The sequence below is a fragment of the Mytilus galloprovincialis genome, chromosome 4 (genome assembly GCF_965363235.1).
Source record: "Mytilus galloprovincialis chromosome 4, xbMytGall1.hap1.1, whole genome shotgun sequence".
Taxonomy (NCBI): Eukaryota; Metazoa; Mollusca; class Bivalvia; order Mytilida; family Mytilidae; genus Mytilus; species Mytilus galloprovincialis.
The window spans coordinates 20,032,485-20,053,226 of NC_134841.1; the positions used below are offsets into that span (position 1 = coordinate 20,032,485).

At 31.0% G+C, this 20,742-nt stretch overlaps 1 protein-coding gene and 1 long non-coding RNA gene across 3 annotated transcripts; both read right to left on the reverse strand.

Annotated features, from left to right (window-relative positions):
- Positions 1 to 2,641: 2,641 nt before the first annotated feature.
- LOC143070523 (uncharacterized) lies at positions 2,642 to 13,525 on the reverse strand. The gene is made up of 8 exons (XM_076244780.1): positions 13,441 to 13,525; positions 13,239 to 13,296; positions 12,564 to 12,695; positions 11,642 to 11,767; positions 10,513 to 10,656; positions 7,194 to 7,319; positions 3,212 to 3,367; positions 2,642 to 2,800 (listed from the first exon to the last, which is right to left on the reverse strand). The coding sequence occupies exons 2-8, from the start codon at positions 13,294 to 13,296 to the stop codon at positions 2,658 to 2,660; spliced, it is 885 nt and encodes a 294-aa protein (XP_076100895.1). The 5' UTR covers positions 13,441 to 13,525; the 3' UTR covers positions 2,642 to 2,657.
- Positions 13,526 to 17,020: 3,495 nt separating this feature from the next.
- On the reverse strand, positions 17,021 to 19,931 carry LOC143070524 (uncharacterized). 2 transcript variants are annotated; one of them, XR_012976562.1, is made up of 3 exons: positions 19,836 to 19,931; positions 18,616 to 18,667; positions 17,021 to 17,154 (listed from the first exon to the last, which is right to left on the reverse strand). It is a non-coding gene; the product is annotated as an uncharacterized LOC143070524 (long non-coding RNA). The 2 variants fall into 2 exon arrangements; XR_012976563.1 differs by lacking the exon at positions 19,836 to 19,931 and adding an exon at positions 19,701 to 19,724.
- Positions 19,932 to 20,742: the final 811 nt, after the last annotated feature.

Below are 20,742 nucleotides of genomic sequence, written 5' to 3' on the forward strand. Positions count from 1 at the left end.
TTAGGTAAACTAAACATTTTCCTTTAAATTTTATGTTTTTATTACCCCATAACATTTGCTGCTTAATATTTCAAAAATTTATGATAGGTGTATTACTTGATAGTGTATTATTTGCTTCGTACCAGCTCTTTAACATGTTCAAGTAAAATGAGGGTAGTATATTACTTAAATTAGGTAATGATTTTATGTTGTCAGGCATCATATGAAATATAAGGTTGTTTTTACCAAATTTATTGAAATAATATGTCGGGATGACTTTCCAATTAGCAAATTCTTTTGCGGTTAACCTTTTAACCCATGAAATTTGTAATGCATTCAAAAAGTAATCAATGCCTGTCATTTTTAGACCTCCATTTGTGTAATCTTTGGTAAGTGTTGAACGTTTTACCTTTTCTTGTTTATTATTCCATATAAAATTGTATATGAGTTTTTTTAAAATCTTTTATGTACATTTGGGGTATTGAAACAACCGAAGCTAAAAAAGTAAGATTAGGTAAAATAAGCGACTTAACAACTGTTATTCGACCTATCATTATTAAATTTCTTTTTTCACAATCAAGTATTAATTTTTTTGACTGTTTCATTGTTTTCTCAATATTTGATTTGTCACATTCACTTTTATTTAATCCAAAATAAACACCTAGACTTTTAATTGATTCCTTGCTCCAGTGTATATTTTCAATTTTTTCTTTACAATGTTTAAGTCTACCCAACCATATACCTTCTGTTTTAGATTTATTCAGTTTTAAACAAGAAAGCGTTCCAAATATTTCTATTAGGTTCAATACTTGGTGAATTTCATTTTTAGAATTGAGAAAGAGGGTTGTATCATCAGCCAATTGGGAAATTTTTAGACTATGTGTTTTTCCATCAAGTTTAATTTGAAATCCTTTATTGTTAGAATCTTGTCCTACTCTACAGGCCAAGATTTCAACTGCTATTACAAACATAAGAGAACTTAACGGACATCCTTGTTTTATACCACGGTGAAGTCTATAGGTTTCTGAGATCCAGCCGTTATTAGATAGGCATCCTTTAGTATCATTATATAAAGTTTTTACCCATTTTAAGAAGGAAGGTGGTACTCCAAATTTTAATAGGGATTCATACATGAAGGGCCATTCTAAAGAATTGATCAACCAGCTTCAACTGTTTTCATCAATAAGGTTAAAGGTCAATGATCATAAAGTTTTAATCTTTAGAAACAAAACCGGACAAAACTGTACACTTTCCGTAATCATGAAACAATATAGTTTGTAAAATGTTTGTAATAACCATGAACTGTAAAACTAACAAATTATCTATAAATATGAATTCACTGCATAAATTCCCTGGTTATCCAGTGACTAATTCACAGGGATACTCGGCCAACTGCTGTAGGTCGAGTAATTTGTAACAACAGCAAAGAAAAGTGCAATGAAGATATTATTTAAAAAAAAAAAAAAAAAAAAAAAAAGAATATGTACTGGCAACACATTCTTGTTAATTATAGAATTGTATATAAAAAGAGAAATATGATACGACCATATATTGAGAAATTCAAAAAAATTCGGAAAACAAAATGTATTAAAATTGTGTAGTAGAAAGATAATTTCTTTTCAAGAATAAAGATGACATATAAACACACAGCGAAAACATAACTTCAAATAGTAACCATCTGCAGAATTTAGATAGTCACATGTAAGATACATAAAACATACATAAGTAGTTTGTTTAATATTTTGAAATCATTTCTTTTGAATCAAAATTTGATTCGGCTCGTGAGTTCCAAACGCTCTCGTTTTCAAGAAAATGCAATGAACAAAGCATTAAAGTAATTATTATGATGATATTTTAAAAAGACATGAACAAAAAAGCAAGACTAAAAACATTATCTAATGATGATCATGTATTTAACGAGCTGGGATCGTTTAGTTCGATTTACAGATAAATAAAAGATTTCTTAAGCAGAAAATGTATTCAAATATAATTATGGTTCATTTGTCAAACATTTTGTATTTGTTTTTCGTAAATTGTTTTGTTTTAAAATTAGACCGGTTTTTTCTCATTTTTCTCATTGTTGAAAGCCGTATACTTGTCTATACTTGCTTACATTCACTTCATTTGAACTTTGGTGGATAGTTGTCACATTTGGCAATCATACAATGTCTCATTATTTTTATATGACAATAAAACTATATAGCAAACAATTTGACTGCAACCAACAGATACAAACAATTAGAAGATATGTATTTGTTACATGTGAAGGCCAAGGAGGGGTGGTATCGACCAATGGTAGATCATTCAATAAAGAAGAAGAAGTTTCTACATCAGTTTATTTGGTTAAATATATAATTAACAAGCTTAGTATAAGCTAGTTGAAGTGAATGTTGAATGATTTGTTGAAATTTGAGCATAACTTTATAAAAATGGAACTACAAATTTATTGTAATAAAATTTGCATTAACATTGTATTCACACTTAGACATTGCTATTCCAAAATAAATTTACTAATTCCATCCATAATCAAAATTGAACATTGCCTGAAACATTGGCTTTATATATATAAAACAAATACATATGAACGAAATAAAATTTCTATGAACTTTACCATAACATATAAGTAAAGAACAACCGCCGTTGGTAACAATGTAACAGTTACTCTGTTTTCGAGTTATTTATTTTCCGACAGAATAATTACAATGATAACTTGCATCAAGTCCATTGACCTGACAAAGACAATTGTCAAATATCAGCCCATTGTACGATGCAGTCATGTATTCATTATGGTTTCTGCAGTTACCATATGCATCCTTACATTCTGAAATAGTAAATATTACCTTTTAGTTATAAATGATTTTAGTGCAGAATGTTAAACAAGAAATGTATGAACATAAAATATAGGACGATTTCGGTTACTTTCTTGCCACATGCAGAACACAGGTTGCTAACCAGGGCACACGAAATCACCTCCACGTTTGATAGGATCCATGTTGCTCTGTGCTTAATTTTCTATGTTGTGTTTTGTGTTCTGTTATATATTTCATCTGCAGTTTCTTTGTGCATCTTTTGCCATGAAACTGACATTGTTTTTCGCCTTATGTGTAAAATGTAATATGTCCTTTACTCTGCTTAATTTGGAATCATTCTGTTATTGCTCTCATTGGAATTATACCACATCTCTTTGATATATATTGTATTTCAATGTGAATGAACATTTAAATTTGCTCACTTCTGCTAACAGCCTTTGCCATCGTCCAATAATTGCCAATTCGTTGACATTCGTACGTATTGCAGTTCTCTTCCCATCTTGAACCTTGGTTGTGACACACACCGTTCACCTTGCATCCCTTACATTGAATCGGCACTGGTACAACGTTAGAATTACCTAACAGTGAAATGGAAAAAATGACATATTCTTTTAACTTCTTCTTCTTCATAGTATTACCCCAATACATAAAACAAATGTACGTTTACAAAGAAAAGAAGGCATGTAAAAAGCTTTTGAATTCATTTTCTCAAGTTGTCTTTGATCTTTATCCCTGAATTTATTAAATAGTAATCATATTAAAATGTATCTTTAAAAATTGTACAATCACATGGTATGTGATATTATGTTGAACATACATGTATATCAGTTTGTAAATCAGAAATTGTCAGAGTAAGAAAAAATAGACGATTAGATAAGTGACAGTCATTTTCAAAGATGCCAGAGTCGTTATTATTAGTATGTAGATATGTATATAGACTCACGATACTATTATGTCATTTTTGTTATTCTTCGTTTCCGAAACTGTATGATAATCATATTTTACTGAACATTCCAATATGAAGCTTCTATTGGAATGTTCCCCAAAGCATGATAAATTTATAATATATCAAAAAAAGAGCTTCGGATTGGAATGTCCATTAAAGCATGTCAATATAAAACATGTGTACGAGCTAAACGTATAGTTAAATTTGATGTTTTGAACGACGCTGTTAGTCGTTTTACGCTTGCAATTCTTTTAATTCTTTCAAAAAGCCATCTATCTATTAGTACACTTTAAATCTCCTAACATTTTGTTAGTTTTGAACTTATTTGTTTCAGTTGTCCAAAATTTAAAACGTGTCTACGGTTCGATTCGTTTTCGAATGACACAAACCTGAATTTGGTTGTTAAATTCGAATACAGGCAACAGTAGCATACCGCTTTTTGAAAGTCATAAATCGATTGAGAGAAAACAAATCCGGGTTACAAACTAAAACCGAAGGAAACACATCAACTATAAGAGGAAGACAACGAAAGAACAGAAACACTAAAAAACAAAAAAACAAAAAACAAACGACAATGCAATACACATAGAAACGAACTATTGATACCAACTGCCATTTTGTGACCTGGTACATGATATTTTAAGAACACATGGTGGGTTAAACCTTATAATTTCAACAGAATTAAATAATCTTTTCCTTTTTGGATTTTAATCTCTTCAGTTTTTAATCTTTGAACATTTTGGCCTCAAATGCCACTGAAGAGACATATATTGTCGAAATGTACAAAGTTGGTACTGTTAAATAAAATTATGTTATTAGACTTGTTTCAATTGATAAACTATACAAATAAAATACAGAAAAAAGAGAGAAAATCAAAACCCGACTATTGTCAAAGTTTTTAAATAAACTTCCTATACATATTTAGAAAATAATCAAATAAAAAGTTATCAAAGGCAAATTGTGACACTCATATCCCTGTTTTGGAGATTTCCTGCTTACTAAATAATGTGTCTTACCTCCTTAACTATTTTATGTATATTATTAGTACACAGCGACCACACGGATACTGATAATATGTCTTACGGGTTTAGTTGGCGTGAATTATTTCAATACACAGACAGTCTTGGTTTTAAGTGTGTGTGTAAAAACAACATTGTGGTGAGAAAAAATGAAGATTTCAACAGACGAAAAAAAATGATGATTCACGATTGAAATCAATCATCTGACACATTTAACGCTAACACGTTATTATTGTTGCCATTTGTGTTTGTATAGACCAATGTTATTAGGTTCTTAATAATGAAGAATTAATAACGTTGATATGCCAATAGTCGAAATAACCCTTGCAAGTTAAGATAGTCAGAAAGATATATATTTATTACACAGTTTGCTAGTACTTTGCCCTTTTCCCATACAGAATTTACAGACCATGTATATACATCGTTTTAGGTCACTTACACACTATGTAACTTTTAAATTGGAAAAGCGAACATAGAATTGTTTTTGTCATATATTGACCTCTACAAAAAATTGAAAACAACAGGTTTAATAATTTCATGCGTCCAAAGCCCTTTTCTGGATTTACCTTCATCAGGAACGCATAAAGCCAATCATTTGGAATCAGAGGATGTATAAGTAGTAGAGAATTGATAAGAAGTAGTGGATTCGTAAACGATAATCAACGAGCGACTTTAGTCGCGAGTTGATTATCGTTTTCGAATCCACTACTTCTTATCAATTCTCTAGCTTAACCCATTTCTAGTAAAACGACTATCTGTTTCATGATCTGACAATGAATCAACGGAATTTCATGAACATAATTTCGTATTTTGTCTTTTTTATTCTCTGATAGCTGGAAATGATTAGATCCACACGGTTCACATTTTTATATAACTTAATATAAGTTAAATTTAACTTAAATGTGTTGTTATCTTCCCTTATTATTACCAGATTTTATATTTGTAAATAATTATTTCATTCTATGTTTAAGCATTACAAATTATCTATATTGATTAGATTTTAGTATTTATAATTCATTCAAAAAGACATATAATTAATATACGTAATTTTTTAAATCTTTCTTTGAAAGTTAAAAAAATTTGACTACCAACATTTAGAAACCTTTAATATTTACATATATAGTTTTTAGCAACCAAATGAGCAGTTAATGTCGTCAATATCTCCCAATTGATTAGGTTTACAACACACATTAAAAATGACTTAAACTTTTTAAATCTTATTGAAGTGAAAATGTCACAGTAACATCACTTCTCTAGAAACCAGTTGATGATAAGATAGATACAAGTGATTAGTCTTATTTAAAAAATTATATATAAATTTTGTGTAAAATGGTTCCCTTTCATTATCTTTTGATTATTGTAACATTATTTCATTTGGCATCCATCGACAATCAGTTAATGAACTAGTATTATTTGTGGTACTCATTCTGAAACCCAAGCAGACTTGCTCTTATTACAAATGTACAATATATAAGGTATTCAATTTTGCAGAGTATCATGTAAGCTGTTCATAGCCGTGATCGTCTAGTCGTTGGCATGGTAAAAAAAAATTGTGATATCAACAGTGCCAAGTTCAAGCCTAGTATCCTGAATGATTTTTTTTGCAATATTTTTCTCTACTAAAAAGTAAAATCACAAAAATACTGAACTCAGAGAAATCAATTCGGAAAGTCCATAATATTGTTTTTAGTCTTAGGGGTATCTTTATTTCATTTTTACTATAAAGTTGACGATTTTGTATCTAGTTTTGCCGCCAAAGAAGTAGTTTTATAATCAAAGCTTATCACTCTTTATTAAAATTTGAGTCAGTAAGAAAAACTAAGTGATCATGGTATGATATCATTTTAATACTAAAACCAAAATTAAGCATTTGCCATGATCAAAAGGGAAAGGCCTTGTACATTAAAAGTCATAAGTGTAATGTGTACATGGATGTTTATTTTATTAAGGAATTGTACTAATAAGTAATATTTACAATTCATTGATTTAAAAATCACCTGTGTAGATATTTTATTAGATAACAAAAAGACTGAAATTCAGTATATTGACATGCATTGACAGATATACGATATAAGAGTGATATTTAATTAGTAATTTATATCGGCACTCGTGCTCTAGTGGTATCATGCATAGACTACAGACTTTACTGACGAAAATACGCGCGAGTTCGAATCTTTCATCAGTCACTCGTTTTTGAGAATATCACATGCCGTAAGTTAAAAGTTAAAAGTTATGATATAAGTTATCTTAAGTTAACATGGTGGCCAGTGGATTCTTGAAAAATAATCCACTGTTAGAACAATAGACTGACGTCAGAGAAATGGGTTAAGTATCGTAACCGTTGAAGAGCTATATGACAAAAATGCCTAAGATAAAGAGCCAAATTCATCTAATGTCAGTATCATGATTGTAATTTACAAGAAATTGCATGATGCATACCTGTGCATTGATACCTGGTGGTTGTCCCAGTGACTGAACACAAACAATTTTTATACAGTTGGTCCAAATGATAGTATGGCATTCTTTCACCATTATGTCTACATTGACCATATGCGTCCTTACAAGCTGTAACAATGTAATTAGTGAATTCTTAAATTATTTATAGATTAAATGTACAGTGTGGTAATCATCAAGTTTATTACAAATAAAGGCAACTGTTACCACAGTGTAGATACTATTCTGTACGCTATCCGGAAGTCGTGATTTTCGAAGCGAGAACTTTTCGGATCACATTTTAAATTTGATGGGTATACTGAATTAAACGTTAAGTTGATCATCTGTACATTGCTTTTGATTAATTCAGCCGACATCGATATTCTCAAATGGTTTAGAATTAAATTCCGCACATTCATTATTCGTATCTTTGCCGTAATCAAGAGATTTTCAAGTGCATCACTAAGAAAAATCAGTCGGCGAACCTAAAAACAATCTTGTTACCCTCTTAGTGTACAAATTAAAGTAAAAACCTGACTTAATTAATTAAATGAAGTATATTTCAAGTGGTGGTAAAAGTTTCAACCAGATCTTTGAAGCCAGAAATAAGAAAATTACACTTGTTTGAATTTCTCACTGTACGATCAGTCTCGCTTGTATATTTTAAAACTGTATGCTCAGTCTTTATGTCACTGTATTCTAGTGGTGATTTCAAAGTTATTTACGATGCATTAGAAGGTGGCATTTTTCTAAATAACACAAATATTTTTCAATACATTCACATCCTGAAAACTTATGAAACATGTTTTAGCTTGATAGGGTGTACTTGACTTACTACATTAAGTATAAGGATGTTTAAATGTTGCTAAAATAAGAGGGAGGTTTGATGTATACTAGTATATAAGTTTCAGAAATGTCCTCCGTTATACTTAAAACACACAGATTTAGTTGTTATATAAAAATGCATGTATTTACACACATTCGAGGCCGTACCGTAGCCTATAATTGATCACAGTTCCTTCACTTTGATTAAGATGTAGAGCTGTCTCTTTGACACTCAATTGTACACCACATTGTCAAGCGGGGTTATAATGATAAAGAAGTCCGTCTTTCCGTTCGTCCGTTGGACCGGTACAATATGTTTCGCCGGTTTTGTAAGCGCATCTCCTCATTAACCACTTTATATACATTGGGGGTTCCGGACATTTTTAAATGGAGAGGGGGTCCAATCCAGGAGAAAAGGGGATTCCAAATATATGTTTCCATACAAATGCATTGATAGTTAAAAAAGGTTTCAAACTGCCGGATCCCCTTTTTTTGAATCCGTCATTGATATAACTATTAATTAATCTTATTCGGTTTCCTTATCATAAATGATAACGACTGTATTGTGCACCGTCCATTTCGAATTTTAGTAAAAATATTTTATGGGGTTACTTTATATAAGATACGGACTTGAACAAGTACATTGCATTATATGGGGGCACCCATCAGGTATTTCCAACACCTCCTAAACCAATCATTAAAGTTTTCTGAAATTGTTCCATTTTTACTCGATTAATGCATTATATATGGACCTTCTATTTCTGTAAACTTACCAAAATTATATCACATGAATTATCCCCCTACGCAAAGCTGTCTTTATCCATTTTTTGTTATATTAAAAGAGACAGGCTTGACTTAGCTTATCATCAATTTGTCAACGGCGGACGGTATAAATAATCTTTAAAAATGTATTAGCTAAACAGATAACTGTAACTATACACTATTACAAAGTCCACAAGCGAATCATGTATTACTTTTTAGACATTTGATTTTAAATAAGACTGATGGCACAAAAATGCAATTATTTTGCCGTCTAAAAAATTCATCAGAAATATATTTGAATTGTCTGATGAAAGTAATTACACGTTATAGTTCCCTGGATAGTTCATAATATCACATATACACATATATACCTTCAAATTGCTGTTGTTTTTTCTTCAAAATCACGACGGGTCATACAGTCAAAAAATCTGAAATCGCTTCTAGAATACAGTCAGTTCTAGACTGATCGTACAGTAATTTATTTTAGGATCCTCAAGGAAAACATATTTTTTATGGGAAATACGAATATTCTACTTAAATACGAAAAGAATATTGAAACAGTATATATTTAACTGTAAACTGATTCACATATTTGCCATAAAAGATTATTTGCTTTGTACTACGAGAGCAAAATTGTCCATCGATTTCATTTTTTTTCTACCAAGTTGATGTGATGCACACGTATATTTTATATTCTAATGCATGTTTTTGTTACAGTTACTCATATTTATGATGCTATATATACCTCGAAGATGTTCAAAACACTTTGTAGATATAGGAGTAAACAAATGATGAGAAAAGTTACCGTAGGCAAAACCGTCCTGTTAGCCAGTTAGAAATCATCGCTTCGAAAATCGCGACTTCCGGATAGCGTACAGAATAGTATCTACACTGTGGTTACAGTAGTATACAGGTGTTAAAAGGCATAAATCGATTCAAAGAAAACAATTCCGTGATTCAAACTAAAATCAAACAATTGACGGAAACTAGACATTTCTATCTTTTCTGCGTGTTTTCCTTGAGACTCTGATCCTATTATTTTCGATGTGTAATTTATATCCGGAGTTTAAAAACAAACTTTATATTTGTCAAGATAACAATAGTCATTATAATTAATTGAAACGTACGTTTTTTGGCCAGATGTGTATAATTTGTTCGTTGTTCTCGAGGCACTGGTCAGAGTTAAATATTCACCTGCTCCAATACGGTATTGATTTAGCTCATTACTAAAAATTGAATTATTTCCATTTTTGTCTCCATAGTTGTCTCAATTCATACAAGAAGCCCTTAACTATATAGAAAATAATCACCTCAATTTTTCCACAAGGCTTTTTACAAACAAGTTCACAAATAATGGAAAACATATGTCTTAAATAATTTCTGAAAAAAACAGGGTTCTTTACTAGAAAAAAAAATGTATTTTTGTCAGATGCTCAGTGTCATTTCCGTTAATTAAATATTTTGCACCAATGTGACACGATTTAATAAAATATAATACATTTGCATTGCCATTCCATTTGGCTGGGGAAAAAACCTAATCAGAAACATATATAAGATTTGACATTCAGGTATGCGTCATAATGACAGCAACCCAACCACTTTAATGCATAGATATATTATATACGATTTCATTAATAATGGCGAACACAATTGTTGTTAAGACGATATTTATGATATTATGCTCAGTCATTTCAACATTACCCTCCATTATGTTAATGATTGCTCAATGTAACAATACCTGCAGCCACAACATTTGCTATCCAGGAATTTCCATCTCTTTGACATTCATAAGTAAAGCAGTTTTTCTCCCATCTTTCACCGAATGTTCTACATACTCCATCAGGTTCGCAGTCACATCTTTTTTTATTTGATTCATTTGATCCTTTTATTAAAACAAAAATAAGTGAAGAGTTCTATACATACTATTGTCCTCAATGTATAGATAGAAGGGCGAAAACATGAAACAAACAAACATGAAGTTTCAAAGACTTATTTCCAGCCCTTGATGTGTACACATTTGGTGATACTGACAAAACTGCCATGTAGCGATCTATGAGTCGGTTACACGTAGAATGCTTTCCAATTATTATGGTTTAAATAGGTACCATTTTATCTGTTATGAACAAAAGACCAAAAAAAAAAAAAATTAAAAAAAATGCCAAAACCAAACTAATTTTCCGAGTGATATTTTTTTATACGTTGGACGTTTCCATTCATTTGTGTATCATACAGAAAACTCAAAATGTGACGCAATAATTGACAAAAGATGTTTTGTCAATCAATTTTGGATCTTTAACGTCATTCAAATAACAAGTAGGTACATATTCCTTACAATAACTTATACTATGCAACATGTTCAATTTATATGCAAAGTCAGACTGTCGAAATGTACTAAGTTTTTATAACATTGTATATTATACATAATTATCTATTTCTTTCTTTTTAGTTTCGCTTTATCTCATTTTAAGCACGAATTATTTGATATGGGTTTTTAAAATCAATCTAAAATCACCACAAAGAAAAAAAAAAACAACAAAAAACAGATGGATGGTTTGTCGGAGTAGCTTAACACAATTTCATGATATCAAGTAGTTGTGGAAACTCCCCGCATTTTTTTTTTTTAAATATACAAGACATATTGCTTTCAAAGTGTAAAAGATGTATTTTTTAGGCTAACAATCCAATTATGCCCAATTTTCATAAATTTCCGAAAATCACAAGAAACGCAGATACTTGTAGGCGTATTAAAAGCTTTCATATATGAAACATACTAAACGTACAAACATTCGTTTGTCAGAAGCTATTGTATACACACAGGTTTACAAGAAGAAATCATATAATGCTCTCCCCAATATTAACATTCTTACCTTCACACAGAACATAATCCCATGAACTCTGACCAACACGACATGTACATGACTCTCCATAACCACCCATATTGACGATCATTTTATCTCCATGATTAACACACTTGCCATAACCATCTTTACATTCTACAAGATGAAAAATTCAGTCATTCATTGTGCTTATGACGATGAATAACAAAGTTTTTGAAACAGTAGCACGTATGATGGTAAACCACACGTTTGTTTGCGTGGAGTCATTCATAGGTGGCAGCTTGAAATGTGTGCGTGTACTGGGCAAAGTAATATTTTCTGTGGAACATACATTTGTAACTAAAAGTGAGCTCGCAACTGTGCGCGTTTATATGAAACGATACGACCAGATAGTCTGTGTTTGGTTAAATTGTCAAATAAAATTGTCGTAGAAGTTAAAATGGCTTGATATCTAATTAATTCTTCCCCTAATTACTAATTATAATGTATTTCGCTAGCATTAGATATATTTCCAAGCACTATACGTGCCTTGACCTATAATGGTTTAATTATTATAAATTGTTACCTGGATAGAAATGTCTCATTGGCACTTATACCACATCATCCTAGATCATTTTACAGGAAATAAGAAATCTAAAGACATTCACAAAAATGTACCATAGTATGTACGTTTGTTTTACAATTGTAACATTACACTCATATTTGCTCTTGTCAAATTGTATATCTTTGTGATAAATATCATTCATTTACTTATTTGATATGTACATTAGAATATTCATCTCCAAACAATATAAAACAAATTACCAATATTGGTGTAGTGAATCAATATTACATAGTTGACAAATATCAGAAAAACAGTTTTCGATGACAGTTTGTTTTTAGAAGAACGTTTTTCTTTTGTGTGCCATTGTAATCTGCATTTGTTTTAAATGTTAAATAAACTATTACTTACTAACGCCCTGTGTCTGTATTACATCACCAGCACCTACACATCTCTTAGTAATGCAGTTGGATTCCCAAGTTTCCCCATATCCATGACACCGTCCGTTATCATAACAGCCTGACCTGCAACTGTTCGTGTAACCTGCAGATGGAAATATGGGGTCTTCATTTAAACTATTCAACAGTTTTAGAAAAAAAAGGTATGCGTCAGATCAGATAGCAACCACAAATATACATGAAACAGAAGACACAAATTGTTCTTTTCTTTTTGCAAAAGGACATGTGGGATATATAAACATGTAATAGAACCCATCGATCACAAATTACCAAAAATCGTCTAGAGTCAACATACAGTTTTAAAATATAAACAATAGGCGATGCTCAAAATTTCTTCCTTTGTCTACAAATGAAAAGATGGGTACAAATAAAACAAACATAAACACACAACTCTACAAATAACAAAATCATTCAGCTACAGTACGGCATAAGACTCTATCTGACTTTACATTTACCTATTTTTATGAACATATTACTTACCATCCTCGTGCATATTGGGTAAAGGTCCGAATTAAAAAACAAATGAACTATTTTCTGATCAAGTAAAGCCTTTTATTAATTACAACGAGTTCTTAATTTAGCTAATAAGCACATATTGCCGTCAAGAATCTGGCAGTTTTAAAGTTACCTTGTGTTACAGTTAGTACAGTCAGCAAAAGTAGGCAACCACATGCATATTCAAACATCTGAAAAATAATTAAGTTATATTAATTCATAAATATGAATCGTCTTCAAATCCAAAGGAGATCTGATATTAGTAAACGTACATTTTAAACACTCCTTTTAAATTTATTACCAAGGTTTTTATTATATTATAATGTTGGTCTTACCTTATCTGTATTTTTGCTCTATTTTTAGCGAAAGCAATGATGTACATGTACAAGCTCACTGAGGTGAAATCAGGTTATATATGTTTATGATATCGTTGTAACTTTATACTTGATAGCTGTAATATCTTTTAATCTCGAATTATAAATTATTAAATATTTCTCCAAATTAAGTCATTATATATTATTCTATACATTATTACCTTAAATGTCGCCATTATTGTTATTATAAATAATCAAGTTCTACGTTTTTTCTAAGTATTATCAAAAATATTTAATAATACCAGGGATATATTATTATATATATAACGGAAATAACAGTCATTTAGGTGTATTATCATAGTTTAATATCTTGAAACTGCCCATTGAAAGGATATTTAACTACTTGACATTTTAGAAATGGCATGGATCGTACGGTGGAGAAGTGTAATATTTCCTATGTATACAATACTCATCATACTATGACATGATGTTCAAACATCTGCAAAATACTATACCAGTAAACCAACCACTTTTCCAGGTCATACAAAGTAGGTTTATATTCATTATGTTATGTATTGGAGGATACACATTCAGATCTGATGTTGTCTTTTATAACTTTGATCCTAACAATGGGGTTAATTCATTAGAAAACGACACACAGCCTATGGACAAAAAAAAACTTGATGTCAGAATTTTCATACTTGAAGTCTTTTTGGAATACGAATAATTCAACTACAAAAATAACAAAATGACATAATGATCTGCAAGAAAGATCATTGCCAAGAACAGCCTCATATTTTTTTCTTATAATTAAACGCATTTGTGCATACATATTATTTTTTTATTTTTTTATTTTAAATTTTAGTTCATTTATATATTTCGGAATTAGTATGACGTCTTTATAGCTATTATCACTGAACGAGAACACATTTGTGTTTATGGGCCAACTGAAGCACTCCTTCGGGTACCGGATTTTCTAGAGCTGTATTGAAGACCGAATGTTGGCCTTTGGCTGTTTTCTGCTATTTAGTCGGCTTGTTTTCTCTTTGACAAGTTCACCATTTCTCATTTCAATTTCATATATGACTGTGTTCTATATTATCATATATAATACGTTTCAAAGTGTCATCGTGATTTGACGCGTTCCTTCTGAAAAACACAAGGATTTGACATGGGACGACAAGTTATTCAATATAGAAAAGGGTTGTCCAGTAGTAGTCATTCAAATAAAACAACATTCAAATACCGTCAACAAAGAAAACAATAATTTTCTGTTATAGAGTATTATTACGCAAGTCATCCAGAAAAATGTGTTTTCAGTGTTGTGCAACAGTTCAAAAATTGAATTGAGGTTAATATTCGAAGGACAGCAATACCAATAACCCATCACACAGTTATATTAATTTTGTAGTCACTAACACATGCGTCATTTCAACTTGTGAAAAACGGCGATATACAAACAGTGATTCATGAAAGGGCTTCTGCTTATGTCGGACAAACATTTTCAGAATAAAATGTTATTGTCAATGTAACAACTGGTAATACTATATAAATAAGTACACATACCTTTGTATATACAAGCGTTAGGTCACATTCTTAGTGGCAACATATGACAATCGAGCTTTACGTGTTGATTAATAGACCATTTTCATATAACCCACTTTTGACTCCGGTTTTACACTTATTCGACAGGGTACCTACATCTCGTTTGTTGATGTGTTAAATATTTGTTTTTCGTTGTAATTTCTGACATAAATTGGGTCTTTAGTTTTCTCGTTTGAATTGTTTCACATTTGTCATTCGGGGCCTTTTATAGCTGACTATGCGGTATGTAATTTGCGCATTGTTGAAGGCCGTTGTGTGACTTACAGTGGTTAATCTCTGTGTCATTTTGTCTCTTGTGGATAGTTGTCTCATTGGCAATCAAACAACATCTGTTTTATATATTCGGGAATAGATTACTTTTGGTATTTAGCAGACCGATGACATAGATATCAACCCAAAAAAACCGTCTTGCAAATCAATTAAAAAAAACAACATTAACGACCTCGATCAAATCTGTAGCATGCAAGTCATCAAATTAAATGTGACAATTGCAAACGCTATAATATACAGCGTCTGTCTGTATAAAACACATTATGTCAGAAGGTAGATAGAATGTAACAAACGGTAAAATAAGACAGCGACAATCATTACAATATATTTGAAATATCTTTTTTTTTCTTATCAAATTTCATGAATAAACTGCAATTCTGCCTTTTCCATTGATCTTAAAATTATCAGTGATGTTAAACAGTAACATTTGCTTCATTGATAACGAAAATGATACTCAAACAGTAAATACAAACTGACCTATCAATTGCTTTTTATACAAAATTGGTATTATAACAGAAGTGTACACATTGATTCAAAAGATTATATTTCAAATTGTAGCACAAATAATTATTGCAAAGTGTATACAAGTATATTTATATCTTTTATCATGTTTGGTAGTGTTCAACATTTCCTTGTAGTCTTCTAAGACACGTTGACATTTCCGGTTTGTTGTGCGCAGTTAATGCTGATTCCAAAGCCGGTCACTTTACAGAGACAGTGATGAAACAATTCCCCATGGTTTAACACACTCATATACTCATTATTATGTCTACAATGACCATAGGCATCTTTACATTCTGATAAAGAAATAAAGAAATAAAATGTTTACATATCAAAATGTAATTCTGGGGTTGAAGTCATAAAACTTTGCTCAGTGCTGGGAGCACAAACATCATGCTCGAAACATGATATTCAGCATTTTGATTGGTTGATTTTTGAGTATGAGTACAAAAAACTGATTCGAAAGTTTTATGACATCAAGGCCAGGATTTAAATAATAAATGACTAACTGAAAATTTCTTTGAGATGGTAGTGAAACAGAGTATCATGTTAAAAACTTACAAAACAAAAAGAACATTGCTGAGGATGTCTGAAATGAATGTATATCTTATTCATTCTCTGTTGCAGTATTGTCAAGCCATTTTCTATTTGGGAACTATTGAAATCAACGGTTGCGCAATGCTAACGTGGAAGGGAGATATAAACAAAAATGCAAACTTGGGATAATTTATAATGCTGGAAAGTTTTTTAACAAAAATATGTTACAAAGTATTATTTTTTTTTGCAAGGAAGTTTGCATTTGTTCATCGATTGTAGAAATCAGCATTCCTACTGATATGATAAAGAATTCAAGCAAAGATGAATGCCGTTTTTCGTAGAAACATATTTCATGTTTCGCTCAGACATTTCATAATATGTCCTGTACCTAGTTTTACAAGAGGGACGAAAGATACCAAAGGGACAGTCAAACTCATAAATCTAAAACAAACTGACAACGCCATGGCTAAAAATGAAAAAGACAAACAGAAAAACAATAGTACACATAACACAACATAGAAAACTAAAGAATAAACAACACGAACCCCACCAAAAACTAGGGGTGATCTCAGGTGCTCCGGAAGGGTAAGCAGATCCTGCTCCACATGCGGCACCCGTCGTGTTGCTTATGTGATTACAAATCCGGTAAATAGTCTAATTCGGTAGGTCAAATTCATGAAAGCACAAACGCCGCCTTCCAAGTGTTGCCTTGACCACGCTGACATTCATACGTAATACAATCCTTTTCCCATCTATCACCAAATGATCTGCAAGTTCCACTTACAGTACAGTCACAATCAACAGTATGCGGATTGTAAGACTCTACAAGAAAAAAGGCCTATTAAATCTATTTATTTTAGAGTTGAGTGCCAAAATCTTTCAGGAAATATCCAAATTTGTGATTATTTTATCAATGATAATAAACATAGTAATTTAATCTAGTACCTTTAGATACAAATAATCATAAGAATTTCTATTTTTTTATGCATATACCCGTATGCGTCATAAATGGAACATTAACTGATTATTGTTTTAAATAAAAATGCGTTATTTATAGGTACAAGACATCTAGAAGTCGACATAGGTTTATAAAAAGAAAAAAAAATCTTAGAGATCGACAACTTACCATTTAAGTGCAAGTTACAGTTGGCTTTAGATGAATTTGACTATTAATTTTTGGTATTTTCGACATATAACTCTTTAACGGTTTCGGTACTTATACATTTCGGATTTTCAAATGTTTGACTTTGAGCGTTCCTGATTAAGGTTTTTTACAGTAAACGGATGACAAATAAACATTCAAACGCTGTCGTAGAAAATAAGCTGACTATTCAATGTCAGAAAAACAAAACGAGGAAATGGCAAACAACAAAACACAAAACACAACCTAAAAACCAACGCAATACGAACCCTTCCGAAAGAAATATTTAAGAGATAACTGTATTGTATTTGAAGCTTTAAGGACGTCCATTGGTAGTTTTACTGTCGCAAATTTAGTTTACCTGGCGACGCGGAGCTGAGACAGGTAAACGGGTATTTGCGACAGTAAATCTACCGATGGACGTCCGCAAAGCTTCAAATACAACACTGTTATCTCTATTCTAATGCAAAACAAGTTTATAATTAAATTTCAATCATTAGTTCAGTGTAAAATATTCATTAAAGAAAATTCCGCTAAAAGAGGTAATGCTCTTTGATCCCTACTCTAGGTGACGTCATAGGTATGCTTCCGGCGTCAAACATAAACACCGGGCGTTTTCTGGCTTCTGTGCCGCAGAATGTAATAATATTTGATAAAAAGAAGATTTTTAGACGCAACAAGTGAGTTTTTTGTTTATTATTGTAGAAATAGCATGTCAATACATTCTGAAATTCAAAATGTCGGCTTCCTTAGTTACAGACAAGGAGATAGAGAATTTTACGCTTGCTGTTATCCAATCAGAACAATTGTTACAAAATAATTGCATTAGAATTATGGATTTGTTATTAGAGATTTCATGATTTTAATTCAGATTGTAACAGGCTTTTGCTGATTTGATGTGTCTTTATACAATTAAGCATATATTTTGTAAGAGTATCAGTATTATAACAGAAAATAAAAGAGACGAATGCATCCATGCTTAGTTCTCTATATATTTTAAAGAGCCAAAGTTGCATTAAAAAATTTACAAAAAATCTGTGACAAAGTTCATTATTGTTCCCTAACCTTAGCCAAAATAACGTTACAAGTCCCATAAAATATTCGAATTTAAATATAGTTATTAGTAATGAAATTAAACCCACCTTCTGCTAATGTGAGGTGTTGTAATAACATTGCACAAATGAATAAAAACATCTGAAATCAGACAAACAGACATCATGCATTAATTGGAGGTAAAAAGGATGATACGACTGTCAATCCGAAATAAGCAAGAAGTAAAAGAGGTCTGACCATTTTTTCTTGACAGTGTACATGTCTTTTCACAATTGAAAACATTAAAAAAGTAAGAAATACAACATTAAAGATACAAATTAGAATGATTTGATCTTGAAGGCATATTATAATAATTAAGGATAAGACAATTAGCACCTCAATTAGATGTTTGGTCTCAACTTTAGACTTTCAAACTGAAGCATTAACAGCATGATTACTACATAGGTGTCTTTACCAATTTTGGTTTTAATTATTTAAGAAAATAGATTGTATTTCATATATAAAAACGTAATGACCAAAATAAAATATTTCCACTGCGATTTGTGCAACGCGCCAATTTTTTTATTGGTCACTCTCACGCTTAGTTCAAAGCTGAAGGAGACGAGTTTATCGAATTAAATCTCTCAAATCCTTTAAGATCGAGGATAATTATTATGTTGTGGCTTTCCTTTTAAGATTGTTTTTATGTTTCCAAATCAATGAACTTGGTTCTCGGCTTCTGATGAATAGATTAGTTCACAATGCATATCAAACTTTTCACATAACAAACTTAAATTGTCGGTCCTTTCTTTCAAATAGAAGAATCACTAAACAAAATCGTTATATTGTATTTATAATACATTTCGTCATACTCATTAGAATTCTCTCTTTCTGATTAAATGTTTTTGTTTTTGTACTTGTCTTTGTTTTTTCCCCTTTTTTGTTTGTTTTTGTATTTGTATATTGTTTTCTTTTATCTGTATTGTTGGCAACCATGATTTAGCAATTTTGTATGATTTATAAATCAAACTGATAAGTACGATTTTCCATCCCTATATTACTTTTTTTTATTTATTTAAAGATCATTAAGACATTTATATATTCGTATTAACTTGTCGAAGTAGAACATAATTGGTCATACAATTTTCATAAGAGACAAATCTAGGTTACACCAAAAAATTAGTTGGATACGTACATTTGTATAACTCCGACACGGAAATTGATCGGCTGCCTCGAAGAGGCAAGCATCTCTGGTTTTACACGCATCACTCGCTACACCACATAACAGAAATGCATAATCGCGTATATATAATTTTTATGTTTTTCTTACCTTTCTTTTCTTATCTATTCTCTATTGATAATAAGTCATTTGTCGCTGAAACTTGTATATTATATATCTGACACATTAAAAAAAAAATCTTTTTAACTATGCTAATTTACTTATTTTTGTATTACGCATTTCAAAAAGTAAATATTAAATGAGTGTTTAGTAAAATTGTTCTATTACTCTTTGACACAATATGCGCATAATTTTGCACGTTCATCTAATGTAATTTTAGTAAATGTCCTTCAAATTTAAATTGAGCACTCATTTTCAAAGTAGACAATATATAATCTTAATTTTCTAACATTACTTATATTCCTTCTGATAAATAACAGCCATGGTAATTTCATTATTTGTTATTTATTAACATGTTATATTACTGATATGATGGCTTGTACGATTTTAAAAGCTATTTTTTTCAAAATGCCAATAATATTAACACAGGTTTCTTTTAAAAAAGGTTTTCCTAATGATCAACCGACATATCCACAGTATGTGTTCATCGTTATAGCATATCATCCTATTGGAAGATTATAATATTGTCACATACGTCCAATAACACATTATCCTATGTGAATTACACATCGGTCATATTTCTTGCTTTGACCAATGTTTTCTCTAATTTGCCATCCTCTTCTGGATAAAAAATAAAGATACCAGAGTGACAGTCAAACTTGTAGATCGAAAATAAACTGACAACGCTATGGCTTAAAAAGAAAAAAAAGACAAACAAACAAACAAAATTACACAAGACACAAAATAGAAAACTTAAAACTAAGCACTGCGAACCCCATCAAAAACTGGAGGTGATTTCAGGGGCTTCCGAAGGGTAAGCAGATCCTGCTCCACATGTGGCACCCGTCGTGTTCCTCAATTTATCACTAACCCGGTAAATAGTATAATTCGGTAGGTC

Coding starts and splice junctions, on each gene's coding strand:
- LOC143070523 (XM_076244780.1), bottom strand. CDS start 13,296: ATGTTTGAATATGCATGTGGTTGCCTACTTTTGCTGACTGTACTAACT. Junction 12,696..13,238: donor TGTACTAACTGTAACACAAG/GTAACTTTAAAA, acceptor TTCCATCTGCAG/GTTACACGAACAGTTGCAGG. Junction 11,768..12,563: donor AATACAGACACAGGGCGTTA/GTAAGTAATAGT, acceptor TTCATCTTGTAG/AATGTAAAGATGGTTATGGC.